Source organism: Syngnathus floridae, chromosome 2, assembly GCF_059516105.1.
Source record: "Syngnathus floridae isolate MCC-2025c chromosome 2, RoL_Sflo_1.0, whole genome shotgun sequence".
Taxonomy (NCBI): Eukaryota; Metazoa; Chordata; class Actinopteri; order Syngnathiformes; family Syngnathidae; genus Syngnathus; species Syngnathus floridae.
The window spans coordinates 13,735,740-13,762,212 of record NC_142414.1 but is presented as its reverse complement, the minus strand read 5'-3'; the positions used below and the strand labels follow the sequence as shown (position 1 = coordinate 13,762,212).

The following is a 26,473-nucleotide window of genomic DNA, read 5'->3' as shown; positions in this document are numbered from 1 at the left end:
AAATACCGATAACAATTGCAAAATATAATAAATATTCTCAGTAAAGATGAATGACATTGGTACCTGTGTAATTCTCATCATTTTAGTCACCTCTCCTGAATCATGGCTCAAATCTTCATCTATGGCACTCTGAAGAGGGGGCAACCAAATCACTTCCGCATGCTGGACAAGAGCGTGGGAGCTGCGCAGTTGCTTGCCTCTGTCGTCACAACTGAGAGATTCCCCCTAGTGATCGCTGGTGAATACAACATTCCTTTCCTCCTCAACCTCCCGGGTCAAGGTCACAGGGTTCATGGCGAGCTCTATAGAGTGGACGAGCCATTGCTACATTTCCTGGATGATTTTGAAGATATTCCCACAATGTATCAGCGAACGCCGGTGACGCTGAAGGTGAAGGAGTGGCTGGGGCAGCCCGACAATGAGGAGAGGTTTGTGGCGGGGAGTGTCACTGAGGCCTTTGTGTACAGTACGACGACGTACCAGCCGGATTGGCCCTCGCTGCCTCACCATGAGAACTATGATTCCCAGGGCGATCACGGGTTTCGGTATAAACGCCACTAAAGCTGTTCGTCCCATCGTGCTGAATGTTTATGTACTGGCGTTTTCTGTTGTGTTTCCTAACCTTTATCGATAGTATGAATGAGCTTATTGTACACTACATACATTATGGATATGGAATGATATACGTGGACACATTAATATAGTTGCAGGCATAAATAGCCTTGTGAGGGCAACCATAACTGCAATAAAAAAAGTTTGACTCTCCAGTATTAGTGCAACTGAATGTCACCTTTATGCTATTGTTTTGGCCGAACAAAATTGTACAATTGTATCTTGCTCATGATGATTATTTTCTGTACTGTGTTGTTCTAAATACAAAACATAATTCCTCCTGAGTACAAACAGATTGTTGTCTTTATTTAGAATATAAAAATGTCAGGGTTGTAGAAGAAAACTCCTTCTGAAGATTGTCTGTATAAGTGAGGCACAAAAATGTGGCAAAGTACTGAATTGAAAAAATCATGCAAAGCAGATCGTTTCACAGTGTATCAAAGAACTGTACAAAAAGCTGCTGCAAAACAAAAACAATAAAAGATGTGTTCTCTTTGAAAGTGGCACTGCAGTAATGTATTTAAATTGTCATTGAAAATAGATCGATTTACAGCAGGGGTCACCAAACTTTCTTAAGCCGAGGGCTACTTCCTGACACACTTCTGAAATAGCAAATTTGCTTAATTTAGCTTTAACTATTTTATTATTAATTGTCATTTTCAGTTCACATGTAAGTGTGATTTAAACAAGAATAGCTCATGTATAATAAATAGATGCAGCTCACTGATAAGTGCCGCTATTTGGGCTAATTTTAGAACAGCCCTGCGGGCGACTCACACGGTCCTCACGGGCAACCGTGTTGGTGACCCCTGATTTACAGGTATATAAATTATCATCTCTAACCTGTGCATGAAATGATTTTAGACCAACACAATGCAAACACTTGTGGTAAATGTTGGGTCGGGTTTGTGATAAGAATGTGCATGGCTTGCCAGGAGAAGAAAAAATGGGCAAATGGCATCATGAATACAAACAAGCTGTGCGGAAAGTGAGTGGTGGCAGTGAAGAACCTCCCAAGTGTGTGTTGAAGGTGAAAGTGAAAAGATGATTTATTTGCGGATATTAATTAGTGCAAAGTGGCATGATTTGGTGTGTCTTTTTGGCTTGAAAGCAGCTGACAATCCAGATCTTCACCCGTGGGGTATCAATAAAGATCTTTCCTGTTGCTTGGCAGGGAGCGGCTCGTGGAGCATGTGGCACTGCGAATCACCTCCATCCACCTGGTGAAATATATATCCAAAATTCACCGCCCGCCATTGATGCTTACAATGTACAATATATGGATATGTTTTTGAATTTATTAGTAGGCGACTGTTTACCGTTCAAATGTGTACTCGCTCTCCGATCTGAAATAGTAGACGTGGGACTTGAAGTGAAGTTTGAAGACATAGTCCTTGTGGATGTTCTCCGACTCGGATGGAACGGTAACAGAGTAGCCTAGCAAAGGAAGGCTGGCCAGAGGGTAGTCATCCTGTCGGGAGACTGCAGTTGTTACCTTTATTCAGTGCAATATATGTTGTAAATCTTAAAGTGTCAACCAAGTCCTAAGTTACTGTGGCAAAAGTCAAGTGGGCCCCCCTGACTAAATTGTCAAGTCAATTGAGTCTTTAATGGGTTAAGAAAGTTCAATAAGTCAAATTGTGCGACCTTGCACTTTGTATCATTACTTATGTTAGTTAGCTGTACAAACCCAGGATGTATTTTTTATGGACTCAAAATAGTCTCTGTATTGTCTTTTGGTCACTTAAATGACTAACTGATATAAAGTTAATGTTTGACCGGCAGTGAGCTGAACTGTGGGGATAGCGTAGCTTGGCTTGTGTTTTATAGTTACGGATCAAGTTAGTTGTCGTAGTACATAGTTGTGTTGCCATTCTCTCTGTCCCAATTTGATCAATAGCAATGATTAATAATTGACTCGTAATATTCCATGATCCTTGCTTTATGAAATGGCCTCGGTACTCCAATCAGAGCCACGTGGTGGCTTGCCAAGTTTGCAAATGATGACCTTCATACTTTCAAGTCATGTATTTCAAGTCTCAGTAAAATCTCAAAGCATAATATTCAGTTCTTCATAAGGTTGTGCTAAGAAAGCTCCAAGTCCTAAAACTGGCACAATGAATACAATTAATCATGACTTTTCTTTTTCTATTCTCAAACCTGGTGTGACTTGTAGAAAAAGAGGCTGAAGTTGGTGAAGACCACCCAGAGTTTCTGCCAACCATTACTGTTCTTGAACTTTCTCAGAAGGTTCCCCGAGAGCTGGTTCTGGAAGAAGGGCAGCAGTAATGTGAATGTTAACAAGAACCAAGAAGGGGGGAAAGGGGGGGTGGGGGGGGGGGGGTATGCCGAACCCTACATGCACTTGACGTACTCTTGCATGGTAAATGTACACGTACGTGTAGCAATAGCGTAGTAGGAAACCAGCAGGAAAAGATTGTGTACCTCCACAGCAATACTGAAGTCCACCATGGACACGCTGGTGTTGCGATGCCAGCACACATGCACGGTGGTGTTACCGCGCTGAGCTTGGCGCTCTAGAGATGAACGTGAACCACAGAGCTCCTCCTCGGACTCGTGCTCGGCCCCACCTTCCTCCGGCAGCTCTGAGGAACAACAGATACGACTGCGATGAAAACAAATTAGTACACAATGGTGCCTTGAGATTTTGTCCAAATCAGAGTAATTTTTGTTATGGTAGCTTTGAAACTTTTCTTTGTGTTGAGTTGTACTGCTCCCCCTGGTGGCCAAGTCAAGCACATCAAAAGGAGCCTAATTCATTCCTATGGCATTCAGTGGTGCACGGAGACATTATATTTGGAGATGCTGCCATCTTGTGGCGCAAAGTCTCAAGCTCAATCGTGAGTGATCTCATGAGAGAATGACACAAAATGTTTTTTAAATTTCACGTAGATAAAATAACTTTGTTGAGCTTTCCGTTTCAGGCCTGCAAAAGTTTAGTACAAAACTGAAGTATTTGAATGCGTCCTTACTATTATCACAAGGGCTGGTGGAGAGGAGATCCATGTGAGGGCCGTTGCTCTGCTCAGCCAGGTCAATGGCCATCCTGATGTCCTCCAGCCACCGTTCCATCTCGGCAGCACAGCTGAGAAGGAGGAGAGGAGGATCTTCATTGAACTCTTGCAATTAGGTCAATTACCTTTTTTTTTGTAATCAGCGAGCTTGCAATATGAGGTGTTTCAAGAAAAGTCCATAAGATTTGGTAATTGGTTTGGACACTTAAAATTAACGAGTTGTACCTGGCTGCCACCACCACCGACTGCCGTTGCCCATAGAGGGTAAAAGCATGAGGGACGCCCCACTCCTCTTCACTCTCAGTAATCTGCACATGCACACACACAGAAAAGTGGTATCATGTGGTATCATTCTGAATACATTCTGATATTTTATCTGGATTTCAAAACAGATAAAGGTCCAATCCAACAATATAGAAAGCAATACCGTCATGCCAAAGAGGGGTAGCTGGCCATGGACTTTGAATTGGTTGGATGAAGTCATTCCCCGACTAGTATATACTAAGGAATCGCTGAACTATAGAGAAAAAGGCAGAGAAAAAAAAGCATAATGATTCATTTTGCACCTACATACATTTAAGATAGCTCTAAATCATCTTGCATCTTTGATGTCATACCAGGAAGAACATCCTGTGCTGCAGGCCTTTCCCAGAAAGTTTACTGAGGCATCCAAGTCTGATGAACTCCTGTCAGCCCAAGAAAATCACACATAGATATAGAGGACAATAGAATTATTGAAGTCCGCTAAACCAGGTGTTTTACCCTGCCGGGGATGGCCAGATTATCAATGCCAGTCAGATCTTTCTTCAGCTCGAGAAGCTTTTGAAAATTCTCCATCTTCATCATGGTGCCTTGCAGCTGCAGCACCATCTCTGTGATGTCCGCCAGGGCCGCTGCAGGAGGCAGACAATAAGCGAGGATAACATTTTGAAGCAGCCTGTTTGAAACTACAAAATATTTTCCCTAGAAATTGCATGTGAACATTGAAGAGCTGATGCGAAACTGGAATAGTGTATATTATACGTATATTAGTAAATATTTTTCATCTGCTTATTCCTTCAATATTCACACATGTACAGTCATTTTGAAGACAGCAAAGTAGCGCTAAGACTCGTTACCTCTGCAGTCCCTAAAGTCTTCATGAGTAGGCGGGTAGTGCTTGCAGAGTCTCTCTAGGATGAGCTTGTAGTGAAGCAGGCGGTGGAGCGGCCTCAGGAGGAAAACGTTCAAGGGGAGGTAGCACACCTTCTGCTGCTCCAGTTCTCCACACAGAGCCTCCGCCTTGCGACTGGACCTGAGAAACACAAACGGAGGAGGGGCTTAACCCATACCCACCACTCAGACAATATTGGTTTGTCAATTTTGACTTACCGACAGGTTCGTTCCAGCTCAACCAGGCACTCAGAATGTTTCTGCAGATGAGTCGTCAGCTGCTGCAGATGAAATACAGAATGTGGAGAATTGCAGGAAAAGGTTTATTTCATACACAGGCCACGGTAGCAGGAGTTCAATTACCCTCAGACTCTGAATGTTCTTCAACAGAACATCACCGATTCGTTGATAGTCTCCCTTGATGTGCGCATTGGATCGACCCTCCCTGAAAGAAAAGTTGACATGATGACATCATTTACGGCTCACTATTCATATAATTTGGAATATCTTGAAAATATTTTTGAATTCAAGCCTCCTTGGAGTCTGATGTCAATACTGACCATTGTGCCAGTCTCTGCTCCACCTCCTTGAGGAACCCTTGGTGGAATTTGTAGATTGGATCATAGTTGCCTGATATCAGGTTGCGAACAGCGACTGGAAATGCTTCTTCATCTTTCTCCGCAATACGTTGGAAAGACTGGGATGGACACAAACAAAAAGAAAAAAAGAGGGTGAGGGGAATAAACAGTGAGACAGTTCAGACAAGCAAAGGAAAGGGAGGAAGGGTGGGAGGCATTTTGAAAGTTTAGTTATGCCAGCCAAAGAAAATACTCAAGAGTTTTAAAAAGCACTCAGCACACGCCTTTCTCTCCCACATCAAAGTAGCTAAAAAACACCCTTGGGAAGCAACAGCTGACTGAGCAAAAAAATCAGATTTGGACTCATTTTTGTCCCAAACCAAGGTCAGCAAGACTCTAAAGTAATTTCCGCTAAGTAAGTTGTGCCATGAACCTTCTTTGACCCACTGCTGATCTTTATTCACTGGACCAGCTACTGTATGTTCACAGATGGTAAATGTGAAAGTCCATAAAAAAAAAATCAGCAGTCACAAAACAAGGCATCAGCAGCATCCAAACATTTAGGTCTTAATGAGCAAACAATTTACAAGTTGTTGAACTTTACAAGCGGCCAGTTAACACTTAGACAGCTGGAAAAGATTAGGTGGGAAGAAAGTTTTTTCCATCTATTGGCCTCCTTACCTCGGTGACGACCTGCAGTTCCTTGAGGTAGGTCCGCTCGGTGGTCAACAGTTCCTTTGCGATGAAATAGGCCTTGTCTGTGGGAAACTTCTGGACACAAAACAAAATGGTGGCATGAAATCATCTGGCCGACTTTTATGCACTACTTTTCTCATTTATTGTTTTGTATGCCCACCTTCCTTCTGGCTTCATCCTCATCCTCGTTCCGAACGTATCCGGCGTCACCGAGGAGGGGGCTGGAAAGCGGGGACAGCTGACTCGGGGGCACCACACCGATAGGAACCTCTCTGTTCAAAATGCCGTTTGTTTTCAGCGGGGATGCCTCAGAAGTAGGACTTCCTGGGGGAGGTAAATGGAGAGGAAGATTAGGGAGGGCCAGTAAGAGTTGAAAAATAAAGTAAGTGGTAAATGTGATGCAACACAAAGTACTTCAACTACTGTGGAAAAACTCACTGGCAACTTGTGTACATCTATCATCACAACTACTACATCAACAGAAACACTTGAGCAACCAGGCGATGAATTTCCAGATGAGAGAAGATCCTCACAAACCAAGATACAGTACGACATGTGTTAGTAGTGAGAACAGGGTTAGTCGCAAGCCGAGGCGTCTAAAAGAAAACACATTTCAAGTCGTTCATGCTTTGCCATGGCGGGATTGCAGTCGGACTCGACGTCACTCTACTCTACAAAAGCTAACGACAAAACTATGATGTCATACTTGCCCGGGTGTCAAGTTCCAAGGGTCCACATGCTGGTGGAAAAGCACTGAGTCCGTAACTACTTACCGGTGTGCTCGAAAACATACACAAACACAAGCAAGTCAAAACAGTGCAGGAGCCATCGAGCAGAGCACATGCACACAGCGGACCGACACAAAACAGGTTGTGGACATCTTTTCTGTTCTGGTGTTTAAGACAGAGAATTCCCAATGATTATTTTTCTGAATCATGCACATTTTCTTTATTATTAGATTTTTTTTTTAAATTGATGCAGGTGGAGAAAAATAGGTTACAGTGTTAGGTTACAGAGATGAAGGAAGAGTAAAGCAAGCAGATTTCAATTTTAAGGTGGAAATAAAAAAGGTGACTGAAAAACAGCAACAAGAGTGAAACCCGGAGTATCTCCAGCACACATATTTTGTGTGTGTCAAGATTGAGGACTACATGTTTAACAGTTCTATGGGGACCTTTGCAAATCTAGTAATTACTGCAAGGTTTAGAATTCAGCAGAAAACAAATAAATATTAAACACAAGCTAAGTCATGTAATGTAATTCAAAAAACAACTAGAGAAACATTTATATGAGCAAATTAAGCTCTGATTATCCCGAAAAAGTACAAAATCACAATCTATCATGTCACGATCTAGCTGACGTATGTACAGCATATTATAATGAACACAGTGTATGGGCTTTTTTTTTTTTTGATGAGAGGAAATAAAAGAAGACTCAACTCCAGTATGTGCGTGATTGTACATCCGTCCTCGAACAAAAGAAAAAAATCCCACATGAACAACTTAGAAACGTGCAGTAAGGTTCAAATATTCGTTTGCACTTACATTACTTGCATTACATGTAACTTCACTTGTATCCATCCGTCTGTCACCCCCCCTCCCCCCACCACCCACTGGAGTTGAGAAAACTTTGTTTTGCCCCTTGTGTGCACAGTGAGGAAACATAGGACAAATGGTTCCGAAATGTTTGGAAACATACAGCAGTGTAAAAGTAATACAAGGCGTTGCCGTATATCAGGCTCACTAAGCTTCTCAAACATTCTGGAACCACTTGAAAGCCTTTAACAGTGAAAGCCAAAGTGAGCAAGAACAGAACTGAATGACAGAAAAGGTGCTCGTCTGATTAACATGCATTTTGAAGCGGGGTGGTGGGGGCGGAAAAACATGCTTAAAAAGAGTAACAGTGTCCACATTTGTATCACAACAAGCCAAGGTCACTCAGAGTCAGCAAGGTGTCAGATTGTAATAATATTCGGCTCTCTTTCAGAAACATCCTTTGGTGATGTAAAAACAAATAGCAGGTTGGGACAGAGTTCACTAATGTGGCAACACCACAATGGAAACTTAAGCAGGCCGGGAAATTTGACTCCAAGGAAAGAGGACACACACAGTGCGACGTGTGCGTGCGTGTTTGTGCGTGTGCTTGCATGCCAGGAGCCAAGCCAAGCAGACAGCATGAATGGTCACAAGTTAATGGGTTCACGTTGAACTGGTGAGCGCAGACTGGAAAAGACCCGTCAGCCATTGACGTGACCGAGCCACACTGATCAAAAATGCGCTACATAAATGGATATAAAGGTTATTGGAACTGCCACTAATCTATTCAAATACGTCAGTTCGGCATCTCTAATTTGAAATAGAAAATACTACAAAAGTCTGGACCACAAAAAGACCGTGCAAGTATGAAAGTGCTCCAAAAGGCCAGTGAGCGCTGCTACCCTCTAACAAGTGCAACAAGTGTCTAAGAAGGACGATTATCCTAAACAGCTGCCCTTTCGAAAATGTTCACAGGTGACAAAAGTCAGGACGGGCACAGACGCACTAAAGACAAGTACCTCCTTCATATCACTTCAACTAGGAATCTAATGTATTACACAACATGAGAAAGTTTAAACCAGGGATGTCCAAGCAGATCCTGATCAGGTGCGTTGGAGGAGGGGAAACATCCAAAACATCAGCGGCCTTCAAGAACCCGAGTTGGACAACCTTGGTTGAAACAAATGACCGCATTTCTATGCCTAAACATAAAAGGTGGCAAACACTTAATTTCACTAAAAACAACAACAACGGGGTTATGTAGGCTGTTAGTCCTTTAGATTTAGAATTCTTGTATTCTTCATAAAACGGTGGTGTACAAATATAAATATACAGTGTGGGGTTATGGCACATTGTTAAACCTGCGAAATAACAACCTTGCTGGCAAGATCGCCCTGTTAACATGATGCCAGGCAACGGCTTGAAAACTTAGCCTTCGTTGTAAAACTCTAATAACTACGCCCCCATGCAAAGTCAATTTGAACATTATCATTATTCCTTAATTATGCCCATGAATTTCATGATGTCACCCACCGTCTATTACAGTCATCAGAACTTCACACACACACAGAGCAAATGGCAAATCCGGCATCCCATAGTGGTCACAACTTTACATCGCCAACAACCACCTTATTAAATGTTGAGTGAAACCCGTATTACCCTAGAACAGAATTCTGGCTCCCGTTATTTCCAGAACTTCCAATCTAAACTCGCATTGATAAAGGACTTCTGTTCTAGGAATCAATTTCTTACTTCCAATCTCAATTGCAATATGGATAAGAAGTCGTTGGGTCATGAAAACATCAGCAAAAGGCTTGGTGAAAAAGTAACGCCACTGGTGTTATTTCAATTGGAAGACACAATATTCGTCTCGGTTGCTTTCACTTTGGAGCTCCATGCTGGTTATTGCCAAAGAATGGGCCAAAATCCCTCGTGAGCAATGTGCAATCCTGGTGACCACCAAGGTGCCACTAAATCACATTGGTCGATGTGATTTTTATTTATAATCTATCACCATAATCAAAAACAATTATAGACTAAATTCAAGCAAATACTAGTTCTGCTTGCAGTCTAAACTGCGCAATAACCCTTAAAACAAGCCAAATATCATTAAAGTGAGCAAGAGAGCTGCGATTGGCTGACATTGCCCTTAGCAACTGAAAACACGGCCGCCAACATCTTCTGCATTGAAGTTGTAGCAACCTTGCTCCGCCTCTCCATCATTACCGTCCACCATCTGAAGACTCCCAAAAGAGAATTTACAGCGCGGAAGCGGGGACGAGCTCACGCCGTTGGAGTTGACCGAATTCATGGAACTGACAGCGGCGGGATTGCCAAACATTAGAGGGTGGCCGTACGTGCTGCTGCCCGTTTCCGACTCGGTGTCGCTAGTGTCGCTGCCGCTGCTGGTGGAGCCGTCGATCATTTGAACCGTTTGATTTAGATTGTTACGATTGTTTTGAGCCGCTGGGCTTCCGCGCTGGCCGAACAGGCGCTGCACTGTACTGGAACGCGGCTGACCCGGAGCCAGGAGGTTCCCGCTATGATTATTGTTAGTTATAATCATTCTTCGCTCCAGAGGGGCCGAACAAGGGGTCTGAGCGGGTAGCTTGGCGTGATAAATGGGAGTGGACGTGAACTGGCTGAGAATGAATGGATCGGTCTCGGAGCGATTCCGCATGTTGTTGTTGCACTGCTTGGCTAAATGTGCAGGCGTGCGGTTGGAGATGATATTGGCAGGCGAGTAGCCGCTATAGTGGTTAGGCGGCAGGGCAGCGGGCGCCTCGACGGGGGCAGCCCCGGGACGCTTACTGAAATAATGCCCGGCGTCATCCCATCGAGAGTGACCGTTTGTGAGCTCGCTTTGACCGAGCGAGTTTGTGCGATGGTGGAAGCTGCTCATCACCGGGCTCGAGCACTGGCTTTGAGTCCCCGTTCCGAAGGGGCGCCCCGGCGTGGCGCCCCTCTTCTCGCGAGCCTGAAAGATCTCATCCAGCAGCGTACTATGGAGCGGAAGGCGGCCGTGATAAGAGCCGCCGTTAATACTTGACAACGTGTCATCGTCGTTGAGCTCGTAGGTCCCGTTAACCTTGCTGGACTGCGAACGGTCGCTGCCGTTTCTGTTGGCCGGCGTAACTTGCCGTTGGGCCTTTACATCCTGCTGTTGCATCAACCCCGGATGATTAGTGTGGTAGAAGCCGTTAACGAGCCTGAACAAGTTCCCATTTGGGCCCCCGTTAGAAGCGTTACAACCGGCGTGCTTATTGTGCTCGTCATCATCGGTTTGGCTACAGCCCGCGCTGCTCTTTGTCACATCGCATTCACTGTCTACGTCGCTGCAGTCTATGTAAGGGATGGAAGAACTGCTGCCTTTGTTTGCCCTGCAGGATGGACCTGGATTGAGGAGACGCTTGTCCGGCGGCAAGCCTGTGCCTTGGTGATTGTGCCTGGTATCTGCGCTGTTATCAGCGAAGCCGTTGGTGGCAGACGTGGTCCCTGGCAGTTCCTGTGCATCCTTGTCCACTTGTCTGGCCGAGTCTGGCAGATCTTCCATCGGCACGGATGTGGCAGTCTGGAAGACAGTGGAGGACGTTTTTTTTTGTTTGCTTTTTAATCTCCTCTAATATGAATCCGTTACCTCCTTTGGCACTTGCGATCGGAAGGAAGAGGACTGATGGGGCATGTTGCTACTGGACAGAATCTTACTGTGCTTCCTGACAAGGGTTGACAATTGAGGTCAAATCACATGCAAATATTTGGCAAAAAGTTAAAGCGAGGACAAAAGTCTCACCTTTCAAACGGAACTTTTTTCGGCTCGGAATCCTTCACATAATCAATGATCTGCTTCTGAGTCCGACCGCTGCGACAACAAGGCACAAAAGGATGAGCCCACCCATCCAGCCCATCTATCTAATCGTATTCCTCTACACTATGTAAATGTTTCCAAAGTTGCTACCTGAATCGAAAAGAGGATCCTCTGGTGAAGAGGATGGGCTTGGGTTTGGGCTTGGGCTCCTCGAAGAGTCTAAAGAAGGCGTGATACTCCACACAGATCTTCCAGAAGATTTTGCAGCAGTCCCTGCTGGCCATTGCAAACTCCAGCGTGTCATGGTGACCGCTTTGCTGGAAGAACAACAAGAGGTGGGCATAAGGAGAGCTGGAGTGAAAAAGCAGCCTCACAACTGAAGGAGCTAGGAATAGAAATAGCTTGGAGGTCACATGAGTAAGGTCAGGAGGAACTTACAGCGGGGTCAGCCCTCAGCTTGATAAGAAAACGTTTGCGTTTGAAGCTGAGTTTGCGAATCTTGGACCAATTGAAGGCATTTATTTTGGTGTAGCCCTGAAAAGAAAACAGTCTCACTCCATGGAAAGATTCCTTTGTTCATCTCTCAATTTCTAAACAGCATTTTGGGGTAAAATGTAAACTTTCTGCTTGGATAGTACCTGGAACACTAGCACCCCAGTGTGGGCCACAGCCAAGCTGAGTTTGGTGCCCTCACGGTCCTTGGCCGGGTGCAGACGGACGCCATACATTTCAAGTCGCCGGGCGATTTCCAGCAACTGGTAGTCTGACTCTGCGGGGGTCTGTCCGCTGAAGACGAGAGGAATGGGTTCATCGAGCCGCTGGTTAATCTCATGCTTATCTAGCTGATGCCTTGTTTAATAAACAAACTGTGGTTAACATAACAACAGAGTGAAGTTGGATGATGTGTCAATATTTGGAAATAGCGTGTTTTAAGTTTGAGTGTTTGCATGAACCTTGAATTAGACCACAGTGATGAACGAGGTGATTGGAAAAAACAAACGCACGCTTTAAATATGTGATGAAATCAGATGGCGCTGACAAGCTTTGTTTCCCTGCAAATCGGAAAATATCTTCCTGTTTCCTGTATACGCTGCTGAATGAGCCACTTCCTTCCTGCCTCGGCTGAGCGATGGGGGAAGGGAAAGTGGCGAGGAGCGGGCTGCTTGGGCATTCAGTGCTTATCTGCCGACACTTTTAACTTTTAAATGACGTGTTTACGCAAACAGTGGAATAATGCGTGTATGTTCACCCAGGTACAGTTTCGGAAAATATTTGTGGATTGATTGGGAATAAACGGATGTGTGCAATGGAAAAAATGTGCGGGAGTTGGGATGGGTGGTATAGAGGGAATGTGTGTCAAAGTTTCTGTGTTGCTGGTCACTCGGAAAAATGTGCGTGCGTCTTGCATAGATAGTGTAGTGTACACAAATTGTGCAAAATGTAAGGCGATAAACGCAGGGGTGCACTAATTACACTCAGTCCTGCATGAGTGTGTGTTTATATGAGAAAGAGAGAAAGATAGAAATCTCCTGGAAGGTCATGATTGCGAGGTGGGTGTGTAGTGTGTGTTTATAAATCCTGACACCCTTGTGGAACGGATGCCCAGTCAGATTAGGGCAGCTCAGAGTTTAACAAGAAGCTCAAAGTGTTACAACTCACACATGTTTGCGGTGGCAGTCGGTGATCTTGTCCCGGATGGCGTCTTGGTCTGGCAGGTATTTATTGTGGAGGAGATGCTGCCAGCTTTGGGTCTCATCGAAGTCTCCTATCTCCGCTGATTTTGGGGAAGGATGGGAGACAGATGGAGATACGGAAGTTAGCTGAGCGGAGAAGGCGGGGTGGAAAACGCACAGTGCAGCAACTGGCTTCATTTTGATGACGATATGAACAGAGGAATTGATCAAATAATTTATTACGACTTGCCACTGTTAATTAAAACTTCATGGACATTTAGGCGAAGTGAAACGGTGCTCAAGCCGTTCCAGCAGATGGAGCTGCACCAACAAGTGATTTTCCAATCAAACGATTTTTTCGAACTTGGCAGAGGTCTGCGCTCAGCTGGTTTCTATTCTAGTTCTACTTTTATTCATCTCCCCATGCGGTAGTGCTGTGTGGACACAAAAATGACGGTTGCTCTGGCAACCATTAGACTTTCCTTAGCCTGCCGCGCCGCATCCTTCTGTCGACACCATGACTACATTCATGTGGTCAGTGAAATACAAATGGTACCATTCATACTTAACATCCTGTCTAACCTTGTTAACATTGCTACCACAGTGTACTGTAGTTCACTAGATAGAATATTCTATTTTTATGGATGATTTCAGTTTTTTTTTTACATGTGATGCTTCTTGCTCTTACACTGGATAATGTGGGAGACCATCAGGGCGGCGCTCGAGTCATTACAGATGAGATTACCGCAGGCCAGGTCACGCTTGATCTGCAAAGCAAACAGGTACCTGTAGGCAAGCAGGAGCAGATGGAAGAGGGAGGAAGAAAAGGAAAAATGGAAGATAGGTTACTGGCCAAGAATTCTCAAAGTCAGTGTAAGTACTTTGCTGTGCTTACTATACACGCATAAAATTTGAGAGCATCATGAATAAAATGTTGATGTCTTTAATGTCTCTATTTGGTCTGCATGTCCCAGTAATCCAGTGATTCTCAACTAGTGTGCCATGAGAGATTAGCTGTGCCACACAAAATCTCATAATTGGTCTGAAAATGATTATATCCTACAAATACTGCATATTCGCTCATCTAGTTGTTGACATAGCGTGACATGCCGAAGAGAGAAATGTTCTTCCAATAGATAACAGACGGTACAATAAATCTCTGTAATCCACCTGCTGCTATTCATACAACAGAATAAATCTGGGCGTGCTAAGTACATCAGATTTGTGTTCCACTAAATAAAGCCAGATTTCACACAACAGTCTAATAAATGCGTGAGAAAGCGGGATGGGATCTTCATTTATGTACTATCGCTACATGTAAGGCTATGTTCAAAATCTGTACCTTGGCTCAATAAAGTTTGGGAAACATGGAAATGCTGAAATAGTGAGAAAGGGTAAAATAAGGGACAAAATAAGAATTTAACTTCCTGCCTGTTGTTGAAGTCAGCGGGCCTGCTCTACAACAACAGTCTGAGTGTTCAGAGAAATCTCGCGACCTAACTAGCTAAGTTTTGTGCGCCACCAGTAAATGTGGTTGACATTTAAATTAAAATGCGGAGCAGACACAATTTAGAATTTATCACTTCTTCGATGTGTGTGTGCGCGCGTGTATGTGTGTGTGATTGTGTAACCTACTGAGTCAGCTCCTCCATGATCTGTGTGTGGTCAGGAGGGAAGAATTTGACCACAAAACGAAGAATGGTGTTCTTTGGCCCTTGAATGAGAGGGGGGAGGGGGGTATAAGTTTAGAAAAGCTGCCGTATACTTTTAGTCATCTTATCTTTTTGAGTCAAATTCTGTAGGATAGCTAACATCAGACCTTATATTAAACATTGAAATGGAATGATGGGTTCTTTAGCTTAGCTTGATGATGTCACAAAGAAGCCTAGGACTACAATTGTAACCTGCCCTATTATTCTTGATAATTTATAGTTTTGTACATTCATGCTTTAGCATTTAAACCGTGGGCATTGTCAAGAACTTGTGTAAATAAAAAAAACGTTTTTTACAGAGGTTCCATGCATTATAGTGTCTTAACAAACATTACACTTCCTTTAAAATGGTAATACGACACATTCATGTAACATACGTTGGATCTGCTTCATCGTTGGCTTCAGCAAGTCCAGCCACACCTGTGTGAGAAGGTCAGGGTGCAACATTGAAGTGAAAGTTACAAAGACATGTTTTCAAATGAGTCTCAAACGTCATGCGCATCTCACAGTCATCTTGCGTTGGTCCTGGTACTCCAGGCCAAAATAGTCTCCCTCCGCCAGGTTGAGATGGACACAGATTAGGTCAAAAAGCACTTTGCCGGGGGAGCGTTGCTGGAAAAGAGATAAAATGAAGGAATTAGTTCTTACTGAACTTGTGGCCTGAGGGCATAAGGGTGGGGAGAAGAAGTGGAGATAAGGATCCATCTTTGTGTGGGCCTAATTAAATGCTTCACAGCAGAATGAGGCGGCAACCCCCCACATAATGACGTTTTCCAAACGACAAACTGCTGATCTTTAACCCGACTGACAAGTGTAGGCTTTAGGTTTGGGTTTGGGTGGACAGCTCCCCGAGTTTAGAAACAACCAAAAGACCACAGGAAAAATCTGCGAGTCGTTCGTCCAGTGGTCTCAGCTGTGCTCAGGCAAATGTGCGATGCCAAAACACACTGAGCTGTGGAACCAAACCCAAAATTACTGGGATATTTTTTTTTCTGTGACTGGGCGGCAAACCAGTAGAACAGAGATACATACTTAAAATACATAATCAATGTCTGAGAAAATATTATTTCAAAAATCAGAAGCTTGATGCATAATAAAACCACAAGCATGAAAAAAAAAAAGTTAGCTTCTCAAAGTCAAATAAAAATGGTTGAACAGAATTATTTATTTTGATTTGGTTGACGCACAGTTACTGAATAGCTCCCGAGATCCCATGGAAAAAAAGAAAGGCAAAAGGAAGAATCAAAGTGGCATAGGTGTGAGGCAAGTAAGTCTAACACCATCTGGCTACCGTGTGCGTACGACCATCTGCTTGTGTGTGGGCAGCCTGCTTGGACAAACATGTACTGACAGACAGACAGACAGGCGCGCCTACAATAATAGTGAGCACCACCATGCTGCTGACTCAGTCAATGAAAATTCACTCATAAAAAAAAAAATCATGACATCACAACCTGTGTATGTTGGGATGACAGAAAAAGATGCCTTACAAAAAGCCTGCGATTATCTCTTCCTGAAGGTCCCAAAAAAGTGTGCTTGCGACATCCTGATGGAAAACAAAATATCAACGTACTGCCTGTTTTTAAAGGAAAGGCAGTCTCAGCGGCTGAGATTTTTACAGGAGCCTTCAGGAATGCTTCAGGGCGATATTATATGTCAAAATGACTGCGGAAAGAAATATTTGGGAGAAATGGTGGGATGAAATATCAATGATACGACTTTTATCAACACATACCGTATCACCATAAACATTTGGACAACCGAAAGACCTTCACTTTAACTGTGAAGACTTTTGAGAATCACAACAAGGAAAGCAACAATATCTCCAAGCTTAACGTTACCACGAAAAACAACATCCAGCCAGTGAGTGGATTCCTCTTTCAAACAGAAACCCAAAAATAGTTCCCTGCATTGTGGAGCAGAATTTAAAATATGTGCAAGTGGGATTATTATTTTTTTTTTTTCTCGTTTTTGTTTTCTTTTTGGCAGAGGTGGTGGACTTGAGTCACATGACTCAAACACACTCTCCTCTCGGGCTCTCTCCAATACACAAGCGCTGTCAGTTCTGTCATATTTTTAACTACAATTGCATACTGAAGGATGAAGCAGATAAACCAGGATTAACCGACGATTAACCAGTGGAAGTATGATTTCCCTCACTCTGACTGAACCTGGCAAGCTGTGGTCAAGGGAAGCTGGTTTAGGTTTCACACAAGCAGAAGTGGGACCCACACCATACCACCACGGCTCATACCATTTAGAATAATTAGAGAGCTGGAGAAGTGGGCCGGGCCTCAACTGTCCAGCCGACTGTCCATTAGCGAGCCAAATGGGAATTTGGCGACATGCCTGGAAAACATCATACAAATGTCTGGGACTAAAATATCCAGATTTAGCACTCAAAATCTCATCCAGACTTGGATAAAAAAAAGTCTGTCTCTTTGAAATGGACTTTCTTCCTCAATGGTCCTGTTGTGCAAGAAGATACAAAGAGGAAGGAGAAGTCAATAGATCATTTTCCATCGCAACAAGTGGCCAATAAACAACCGCTGCACGTCATTTCCATGCAGCTTTCATGAAGTGACTCATGCGGCTTTTGCAGCAGACAAATTATAGTGATCCTGCTTCTCTATTCAAGGAGGCTGCATAAAATACATGTTACAATGAGCTAAAGAGTATGAGCTTTAAAAGAGTATTCCAATTTTTTTTTTCTCCACCGTCACATACACTTCATTGTTAATTCGAGACCAGCCTGTTTCATCCGCAAAGTCCCAGAAGTCATATTGTCAGATTTCATATTTCAACCAGCTGTACAAAGTATGAGTTTTCTCCTTCAACAGGGCCAGAGATCCTTTGGAATTTGCCAGCTTCACTTTTTCAGTAGAAATATTTTAAAAGTAGCATAACACTACACTCCGATCATTATCATCCTATAATGGCACTTTGTTTACATACTGTGCATATTATAATTTGATTTGTCGAGCTCAATAAAATAGCTTACATTCTTGCAAACCAATAAAAACTCATCACTTAAAACAAAATGTGGGATCTGAAGAATTCAACTTGCTGAAAGCACCTTGGCGTTCACCCACCTGCCCTCTGTTTTCATAAAACTTTTATTGGTTTATTTCCAGCCAGGAATCATTTTGCTATTCCTCCAGTATTTCATGTCACGCTTCACCTCGCAGCCAAGTAAAATATTCTCCCCATCTGTGCTCGCACCTTTGTTTTTATGAGTACCAGCCTAAAATTGCTCCATTGAGACGATCATGAAAAGGGAACGTTTTGAATATGCCATGAAGTGTTCCAGCAGCTTTCATCTGGATTTGTTTCCTGCCTTTTAGTATTTTAGTACTTTTCAAAACGTAGTGAAAGAAGATTTGGAAGCTTGGAACACCCCGTGATCTGTGAAGGGACGAGCACAGATGGAAACCAGATGGGTGAGTCTGATGATAAGAACCCTCTGAGGAAGAAGAGGAAAACTAAAGAATAAAAAAAGAAAAACATCTCAAGCGCTACTCTGGTCCCCTGCTGCGAATTTTCACTGCAGCTGCTTATCGAGCGCACGGTACAGGATGGTGTGCTTTTTGTTTTGACTTTAAACATGACCGTTACTTGGCCGCTCCACAGAAGAAAACACTGGAAAAGACTGCAAAGAAGCTTTACCACTTTGGCCACATTAGTCGCAGTCAAAAAATGTTCTTGACTGAGCTGTTATGTTCAAACGTTGTACGACACTAAACAGAGGTCGAACTGACCACACTGCATGTTTGTGCGCCAGAAAAAAAAAAAAAAAAAGCTAAATATCTTTGGTGTATAATGAAGGAGAGCAACATTTAGCCAGACAGCTGGGAGAGGGTTCCTCCTCCCTCGTTCGTCCACCAATCAGAATCTCTCGTTCAGATTAGGTTAACCGGCTTAACCCTGTTGGCAAGATGTCAAAGTCACTTCCTCTATCACACAACCAGATGGGGGAATAAACTCACCTACACTCCAGCATGGCGACCTACTGTACCTGCTTGGACTCACAGCAAGTCATTATGGGCAATCAATCTGGCAACGTAATGAAACTGCCTACAGGTGAACGACTGCGACGTGTTGGTGTGCATCTGGTCGCTTGTGTGATGCCTCGCAGCACAAATGAGAACAAATTAAGTACATGCACAACCTTGTTCAATTAGAAAAAGCAATTAGCGTGCTATGCCTGACGGCAGTGGTGTGTCGTCTGCCTCCCCCCACAATAATGAGCCTCGTAAATTTCATGACTCTCAGAGGGAGACATATTCATCATGTAGCAGGACGACCATCGGGCTTGTTCTGAAAATCCAAATTGTCAAGATGCCAACTAACCAAATGGAGTGCATTTTCTTTGTTAATTGACAAAATAATTATAATGAATACAGTTCTAAAATGAATTATTTTTGCATTATTAAAACAACAGATTTATTTTCCATAAATATTCACTTTAAAAAACGTCTCCAACTCAATTTAAAAAAAAAAGGCTAAATTATTTGTCCATCTTTAACAAAAGAATATGATAACGTCCATCCTTCTTGTTTTGACAAAAAAGTCCAGTTATGTAAAATATTTGCTCTCCAGCATATAATCTTCCATGACGACGGAAATGAAATGAAATTGTCCTGAAGTGCCTCCTCACTGGGGGACATCATTCACAGAATTAACAAAAACAACAAGCGTCTCATCTGCAGCCATGCACACGGGACAGAGTGTGCTGGGACCACCTCCATGGGGGACGGATACGTGTGGCGAATGCCCTCGCCTTTTGAATGAAAGCGCTCTATTTCTCCATGACAGCAAGCGGAACAACGCTCAGGCCCTTCTGCTGGGCCCCATCCCACTTTGGTTCACTCAGAAGCCTTCAGATACAAGTTCCTCAAAGCCAGCACGTCCCCCTTACTTCCACGTGGCTCGATGTGCAAAACACACGAGATAAATGGAAGCTGTCACGGGCCGCATTGCTATTCCGAGCGCTGCTTTAACGGAAGTCTCCGACCACAGGAATGGGGCAGGCATTGCCGGCTATTGCGTAAGACAGAAACATTTGTGTGTGTGGGATGCTGGCATGCTGCTTCCTTCCATGTGATCAATTGCGACGGGAAAAACCAAATCCGATATGCTGCACTTGCTACAATGTTATTGATTAGTATTACGACTTTAAACCCGTGGTTTGTAATCTTCTCTCCTGTCACCTATCATGATTTGATCTCTTTTGCTCCACCCATCTCACATAATCATAAATCCACAATCCAATCATGCAACAAAGACCCCACACAGTAATCCTGTTGGGCTTGAACACGCACACCCGCCTTGGACTTTAAAGCCACTGGCGTCCACCAAAGCACGTGATGATGAGCACGTATTGGACAGTTTTATAGGGATTTAGGTCAAGTAAGATTGCCGGTTGAGAAGAAATTATTGACTAATTAGGGACTATTCTTTCAGGAATCAGTAGTTGTGGCTCTATGTGCGTTTCGACGACACAATTGGGACTCTCCGAGGCTTGGGGGGTATTTTTCAAAGCGAGACTTCACTGCTCCAGAGGGAATATCATGTCTGCAGAATTGTGTGTGAGTGCAAATTAGCAAATGGGAACACAGATTCAATATTACAATTTATCCGGAATGTCCTGCCGTTGCAAAGCAGCTAAATAAGATTTCAAGTAATGCGCCTTCCATAATGAACACCATTCTCCCTCATGAGTCCGACCGAGTGCACATTCCCAGCTGATTTTATTAAAAGCAGAAATAGCTTTTCGGATGACTGCCTGCATGTCCGAAACCTGGACTGTACTGAAAGGAAATGCAACAATTCTTCGAAGCAATGCCAGCCAGCTTAATCAGTGTGAGCTGCTTATCTTTGCATTCACATGTTAGGTGGGACAACTGCACAAACATGGGAGAGGACATGATTAAGTCAGACAATGGATGCCTTGTTTTCACAATCAGTGGTAATAAGAGGTGATCCGTTCGTTCCCTGTCATTTGAGACACTTTTTCTCTGACAATTTAATCAACAGAAACGAGCAAGCTTAAATGAAAACAAACGTACGCCACTATTGGGCAGACAGAAACTTGTCGTCTTCCTTCCTCCAAATCGTCACCATATTTGAGACAATGAGTGATGGAATTTCCAGAATATAGATAAATGTCAGGCTGCATTCTTTGAGTAAATGTCATCATTATACCTCCTGGCAGTCTCCCCGAGGAGCCTTTTCACCAAACAGCATTACATCAGACTCTCATCATTACAATACAATTGGTTTCTTTGAACGAGGGTTTTCGATACAATTGATGCGAGTGACTTCATGAGGGTAGAGTTACATACAGCCTAATATGTGACTAATACACTTTGTGAGATTATAGGCGTGAGTAAAGCAACTTATTATGGTATATGTTCATATTGTATGTTTGATATGTTAGTAATAGTGTACAGTGGCACCTTGAAACACAAATTTAGTTGAAATGAATGGAAAAGACAATATTTTCCGCCAGCCCTGATTCCTCCATAATATTTTTTGATAAGTAAACAGCACTCTATAATATTGTACATTACAAAAAAATAGTTTAATATAATTAAATACACTAATAAATAGATCAATAAAAAGGCACATCTCACATTGCATTGCAGCCAACTGTAGAATCTGGGTCGGTTATTGCTCATGTTGATGTTGCAAAATTGTGATAAATATCGATTATTAATATGTCATTGTGAATTGAATGAGTGAAGGGATTGTGACTCATTTGTACACTACTGTCTACATGTGCTGCTCCAGTATTTGTGTTCAAATATCCGATTGTTGCAGTAATGCTATTTGTTAGCTTGTCCATGGCGTTTTGCAGTATTTGTTGGTGTTTAGATAAATCGACTTTCCTAAGCCAAAGCTACTTACATATATGCTTGTATTAAATTAAGCCTGTTTAACTATAAGCGTCAATGATGTAATTTATTTGTGTATACTATACTGCATATGCATATAACTCTTTTCTTAATTTTCTTTCTTGCTAGAGGCAACAAATGGAAATTCGGACAGTGTCGCTATGCTTGAGTTTGTATTCTGTACATGGTTCCTGACAAAACCAGAAATAAACTTACTGAATACAAACAAATAAAAACTCTTCCTGTTCATTCCCAGGAGAGAGTATGAAATAGGCCTCAAAAGGACACTGCCAAAAAGAATGGAAACACAAAAGGAGAAGCAGAAACGGCTGCGCCCAAAAGGCTCAACTAACAGACAATAGGACGTCTCAGACAGGTGTTAGCAGAAACAAGTCAAATCTGAACACTTCAATTCCTCACTAATTATGAAGTTGACTCAGAGTAAGAACCGCAGACTTTACTCACTGATATCTGGAAGACTTCTTGTGTGTCATCCAACATCTGCACCCTGATAGAGACTTTTCTTCCTGGTGCCTGTCCAGGTGGACTCAGACCAGGCTCCAGGGTGGACACCCCAAAACTTTCGGGAGCGCCCAGCCTATGTCCGGCCGTGGATGGTCTGTCGGCTGGTTCGACCATGCTGCCTGCTGCTGCTGCTGGTGCTCTCGATCTGTTCCCGTCTGCTGGAGAAACAGAAGAAGGGCTGTTATTCTTTTCCAAATGGCTGGCAGATTGTGTCTGTTTTTCCAAATTAAAGCGGCTGTGACCCTCCCCAGTCAGTCGTTTGTGTATTTTTATATTCTGGTCTTTAAAAAACAGGCACATTCCACTTGGGCATTTCCGCAGACAACCAACATTTTACATTGCGTGATATTTTCTGCCATCTTTGGGTGAGTCAAATGCATAATGAAAGATCTTTTATTGTTATCCTGTATTCTTTGGTGACAGTCTAAATTAGTAGTGAAAATGTGGAACAAATGATACAAAAATATTTTGAAAAATTCACGGGGGATTTTGTTTCCGAGTTGGGCCGATGGCATGTGCGTAAAACTGCGGTGAGACACACACGGGTGGGATTTATGGCGTTTTCCTACAAACCAACCAGTCCAGACTTGTCAAAGCTTCACAAGTAGGGCAGATGAGACACGGTCTGAGAATAGACAAAGACACAACCCCCAACCAACACACAAACCTTTCAGCAACCCGTCCCCCCCAAGACATCGACCCCACACACGATAAACCTCCGCCTCAGACAATAAATATCCTCTCAGACCGTCGGTGACATCACGTCTGAGGAATGTGAGAGGTCAATTCCGACACATGTTTTCATCCGCTAATTTACTGAAGAAGAAATGAAAAGAGCTTCCTTTTCTCTCTTCTTCCTCCGTGATTCCATTTGGTGACATGCAGACCGGAAGAACACCACCCCATCCCAAGTCCTTGAGTATTAATGCTTGACATACAGTCTGAATGAACCTCTTAAAAGAAACATCTCAATTTTATTGCACAACCATTTGAGGGCAAATACAATCAACCGATTTCTGTAACACCCAATGAGACTTTGATCGTGTCACGAGTCTCGACAGGTATTTTGTTTGAAGGGTGCCTTCTCTTGACTTTTAGCTTCCTTCACCAACGTCCAATAGTATTTATATCAGGACTCTTCATATTAGTAGTCTGATGTTCTTTTGTGTTTGCTGTCTGTTTTTTTTTCCTGTGGGAATCATGACTTGCAAGTGTGACTAAGCTTTCCCCCCAGAATGTCTTGATACTTAGTAGTTTTGAGAATTCATCGTAACCAGAATAGATTCAAGACACTCTATGCTACATTTAGCAGGGCATAGAATTTGTTGGTACTCTTTTAGACGTCAAGTATCCATTTTAACTGTGCTGGCAGTGAACGAGTTAATCGAGGAATACCAACAATTTTAACCTCGCACTTATTTCACCCAGTGAATCTTCCTTTCGGCTTGATTTCGACAAAAGTGCATCCCCCATCAGCGGATCCAAAAGAATTCTGAATATTGCAGTTCTACTAAACATAAGCAGATGTGTTGGTCCTTGTCTTGTCCTCTGTGAGGTTTCAAAAAAGAAAAAAAATCACAAGTGGTTTAAAGGCATCCTCAACTAGGTGACATTTTATGTAAACAAACTTCTACAAGCTAAGCAACGAGTCTACGAGTTCAATAGATTCCGATCCGGTATCAGTCAGGATCTCCTCTATGACGGCAATAATAATAATAAAAAAAACCCTTCACTATTATTGCGGATGACTCATGCTCGTTGTTACTTTGACCCATTTGTCGGATCAGCGGCTTGAGTGAAGAGAGGAAATGGGGAGGTGGTGAGAGGCGATAGGGGAATACTGAGCAAACTAGTCACATGGGCACAAAAGAAACTACTGTGGGAGCTTCCAACAGCGACGCTTTCACAAGGAGGGACACTCACATAGCCTTTGAACTGGTGTTTAGTAGAACTTTTCCCAGGGGTTCGAGGGATTCAAAGCCAAACGCTGGGGTTCCCAAGCAATTGTGTGGGAGGGTCGACTTGGGAGCCACAAAAAGAAAATGCGGAAGGGAAGAGTTGCATTTGACAAGATGAAGTGACGGGACTTCCACTACACATCTTGGCAAGCAAAACGACACGCGTTCTTCATGATGTAAGTTGAAGGATGCCATAAAATGCACAAACGACACAGCCACAAAGAACAACAAGTCTGTCTAGAATGGGGCGTCCAAACAACCCTGTGGACTCGGTCTTAGCAGCCATGGGCAAATGCTAAAAATAACATTTCACACAGCTTGCAACCCTGCTTAAGAAAAGGTTGGGGTGGGGGGTTGTTGTGAAACGTGTGGGTGTAGAAAAAGTGCATGTGCGTGAGGGCGGGGGGTGATGCCCTTGACGACTACTACTACGACGACTACTATTAATAATAAAGTGGGGCTTTGAGAGAGTAGACGTAATGCATTTACGTCACTAAGGGGGTTGGGGAACAATGTGGATACCCCCCTTCCCCAGGTTGATGCCCAAGGCCACCGCCCCATTAGCTCCACCCCTTGCAAGCCCCTGGAGTCCCCACCCCCACAAAAAAATGTTTGTAATGATCTTTTTAATTAAAAAAGGCCACATATAAGTTATATAATTAAATATATTTTGTAGTTTTCAATAGAGGATAAAAAAGAGGATGGATTTTTGTACCAAGTCCAAGTCACCCGATTTTGAGCCAATACTGAGTCCCAATCCGATTTATTGGCAATGTAATAAGGAAGAAGTCATGTCAAAATTAACAATGTGTTCAATGCAGCCCCACAAGTCGAAACACAGTTTTTGGATTTTGCACCAAAATCCATGCATTTTATCCCTCCCTTTAAATTATTTTTACCTGAAACTACCACACGGCATAGACATCAATACATCGAGCTTTGATTGCGATGATGTCTTTGTTAAAGCCACGATTGTATAATGACACGTGGCTTGTACCCCAACTGCATGTCAGTTGTTTGTAACAACCCAATCCAATCAAAACCACAAACTAATTCAATGAGGTAGAATGAACAGTGTCAAACACAAACACTACCTGAAGAACCTTGTAAGCTCACCATCCGGCGTTTGCCACGATTACTATTTAAAACTATTTTGCAACACCAACCTATGCAAAAACCGACTGAAATTCTACAGTTGGCCATAATGCAATGTGAGATTCTACATGAGGTAAACCATTCGGAACACAAAAAAACACACAAAACAATTCCACAGTTAGACTAAAACAGCAGCTATACGTCTGCGTAATACTTTTTCAAATAAATTAATATCAGGATTATGCCAATCTAACTGATAAATTGAATATTTGCGTTTAAATCAGGTGTGTTGAAGGGAGCAAGCATCTAAAAATCATGTTGGATAGGGGGCTATGGAGGAGCACAATTTTGATGCGTCTGAATTCCCTAGCAGTTTTTAAGAATTACTATAATACTGTATATATCATATCAATATCTAATTGCAGTCGAAGATTGTCAAAGTGGCCCTTGCATCCCAATATTTTTCTGTACGGGACGCTTGGAGGAAAAAGTTTGGACAACCCCCTTGTTGTACACCGTTATAATGCCTGTTTGCAGAGTGAAAGGCCAAGATGTAGGTTAACAGAGTAATCCTTTAGGCCCTAGTAAAGATGTAAGTAGGCTAAGGATTGCGACGTGTTGGCCAATATTGATGTTGACGTTTTGACAATGACAAGCCTCTTTTTTTTTTTTTTGTAGGGGGGTCAGTAGATCGCCAATGGAAACTCAATTTTGGACAAAGTTGTGAGAAAAAGATGTAAAATGATGAAAGCAATAGAGGAGCGCTACAATAAAGCAAAGTGGTTGCACTACGGGTTCGGTGAATGAACAGACCGCAAATTCTACTCCAAAATGCTGGGTCATCAAAAACGTCAAATCACACGCGGTTTCGCCACGAATAGTCTCAACGAGTCGCCGGCGAGAGTCTACGTGTAACCTGGCTGCATAATCCGGATAGAATGATTTCCTCACCCCACTCCTCTTTACCGGGTGCTCCGTTGGGTTTGAGGTATTATCCGTCACCGAGCGGCGGCCGGCCGGTCGGTCGGTCGCGTTCCCCGTAGTGAAGCTTTGCTCTCAAGTGGGACGGTGGCTCTGCGCAGCAACCATTTGGACAAATGCTGGAAAACATGCAGCTATCCGTGCTTTCTTTAGGAACAATAAGGAGCAGCGTACCGCCTCCAGAAGCCGCCCGGTGGGACAGCGGCCACACTCGTGGAGC

At 43.2% G+C, this 26,473-nt stretch overlaps 3 protein-coding genes across 5 annotated transcripts in view; 1 reads left to right on the top strand and 2 right to left on the bottom strand.

The window, feature by feature from the left end:
• LOC148401950 (uncharacterized) overlaps positions 1–199 on the bottom strand; it is a 13,181-nt gene extending 12,982 nt beyond the window's left edge. Inside the window, exon 1 of the mRNA XM_088401049.1 lies at positions 64–199. Coding sequence (XP_088257175.1) covers positions 64–81 — 18 coding nt within the window. The 5' untranslated portion in view covers positions 82–199. The remainder of the gene's footprint in view (positions 1–63) is intronic.
• The window catches only part of LOC148401949 (gamma-glutamylaminecyclotransferase-like), a 1,966-nt gene extending 854 nt beyond the window's left edge, over positions 1–1,112 (top strand). Inside the window, exon 2 of the mRNA XM_088401286.1 lies at positions 87–1,112. Coding sequence (XP_088257412.1) covers positions 103–561 — 459 coding nt within the window. The 5' untranslated portion in view covers positions 87–102 and the 3' untranslated portion in view covers positions 562–1,112. The remainder of the gene's footprint in view (positions 1–86) is intronic.
• LOC148401948 (FERM, ARHGEF and pleckstrin domain-containing protein 1-like) lies at positions 898–26,473 on the bottom strand. Of its 3 annotated transcripts, none has more exons than XM_088401149.1 (28): positions 26,224–26,473; positions 22,160–22,377; positions 15,306–15,410; positions 15,176–15,218; positions 14,722–14,800; positions 13,775–13,872; positions 13,073–13,187; positions 12,052–12,199; positions 11,852–11,947; positions 11,564–11,730; positions 11,399–11,467; positions 11,246–11,321; positions 11,002–11,179; positions 6,234–6,397; positions 6,059–6,148; positions 5,360–5,496; positions 5,163–5,244; positions 5,019–5,077; positions 4,766–4,941; positions 4,410–4,540; positions 4,265–4,333; positions 4,075–4,164; positions 3,873–3,955; positions 3,606–3,718; positions 3,058–3,218; positions 2,773–2,880; positions 1,932–2,083; positions 898–1,832 (listed from the first exon to the last, which is right to left on the bottom strand). In XM_088401149.1, exons 2-28 carry the CDS (start codon positions 22,331–22,333, stop codon positions 1,757–1,759), a joined length of 3,039 nt encoding a protein of 1,012 aa, XP_088257275.1. In that variant the 5' UTR covers positions 22,334–22,377; positions 26,224–26,473; the 3' UTR covers positions 898–1,756. The 3 variants fall into 3 exon arrangements, with proteins under 3 accessions (XP_088257275.1, XP_088257256.1, XP_088257267.1); XM_088401130.1 differs by having other exon boundaries at positions 5,019–5,080; positions 26,224–26,472; XM_088401141.1 differs by having other exon boundaries at positions 5,019–5,080; positions 6,059–6,145; positions 26,224–26,472.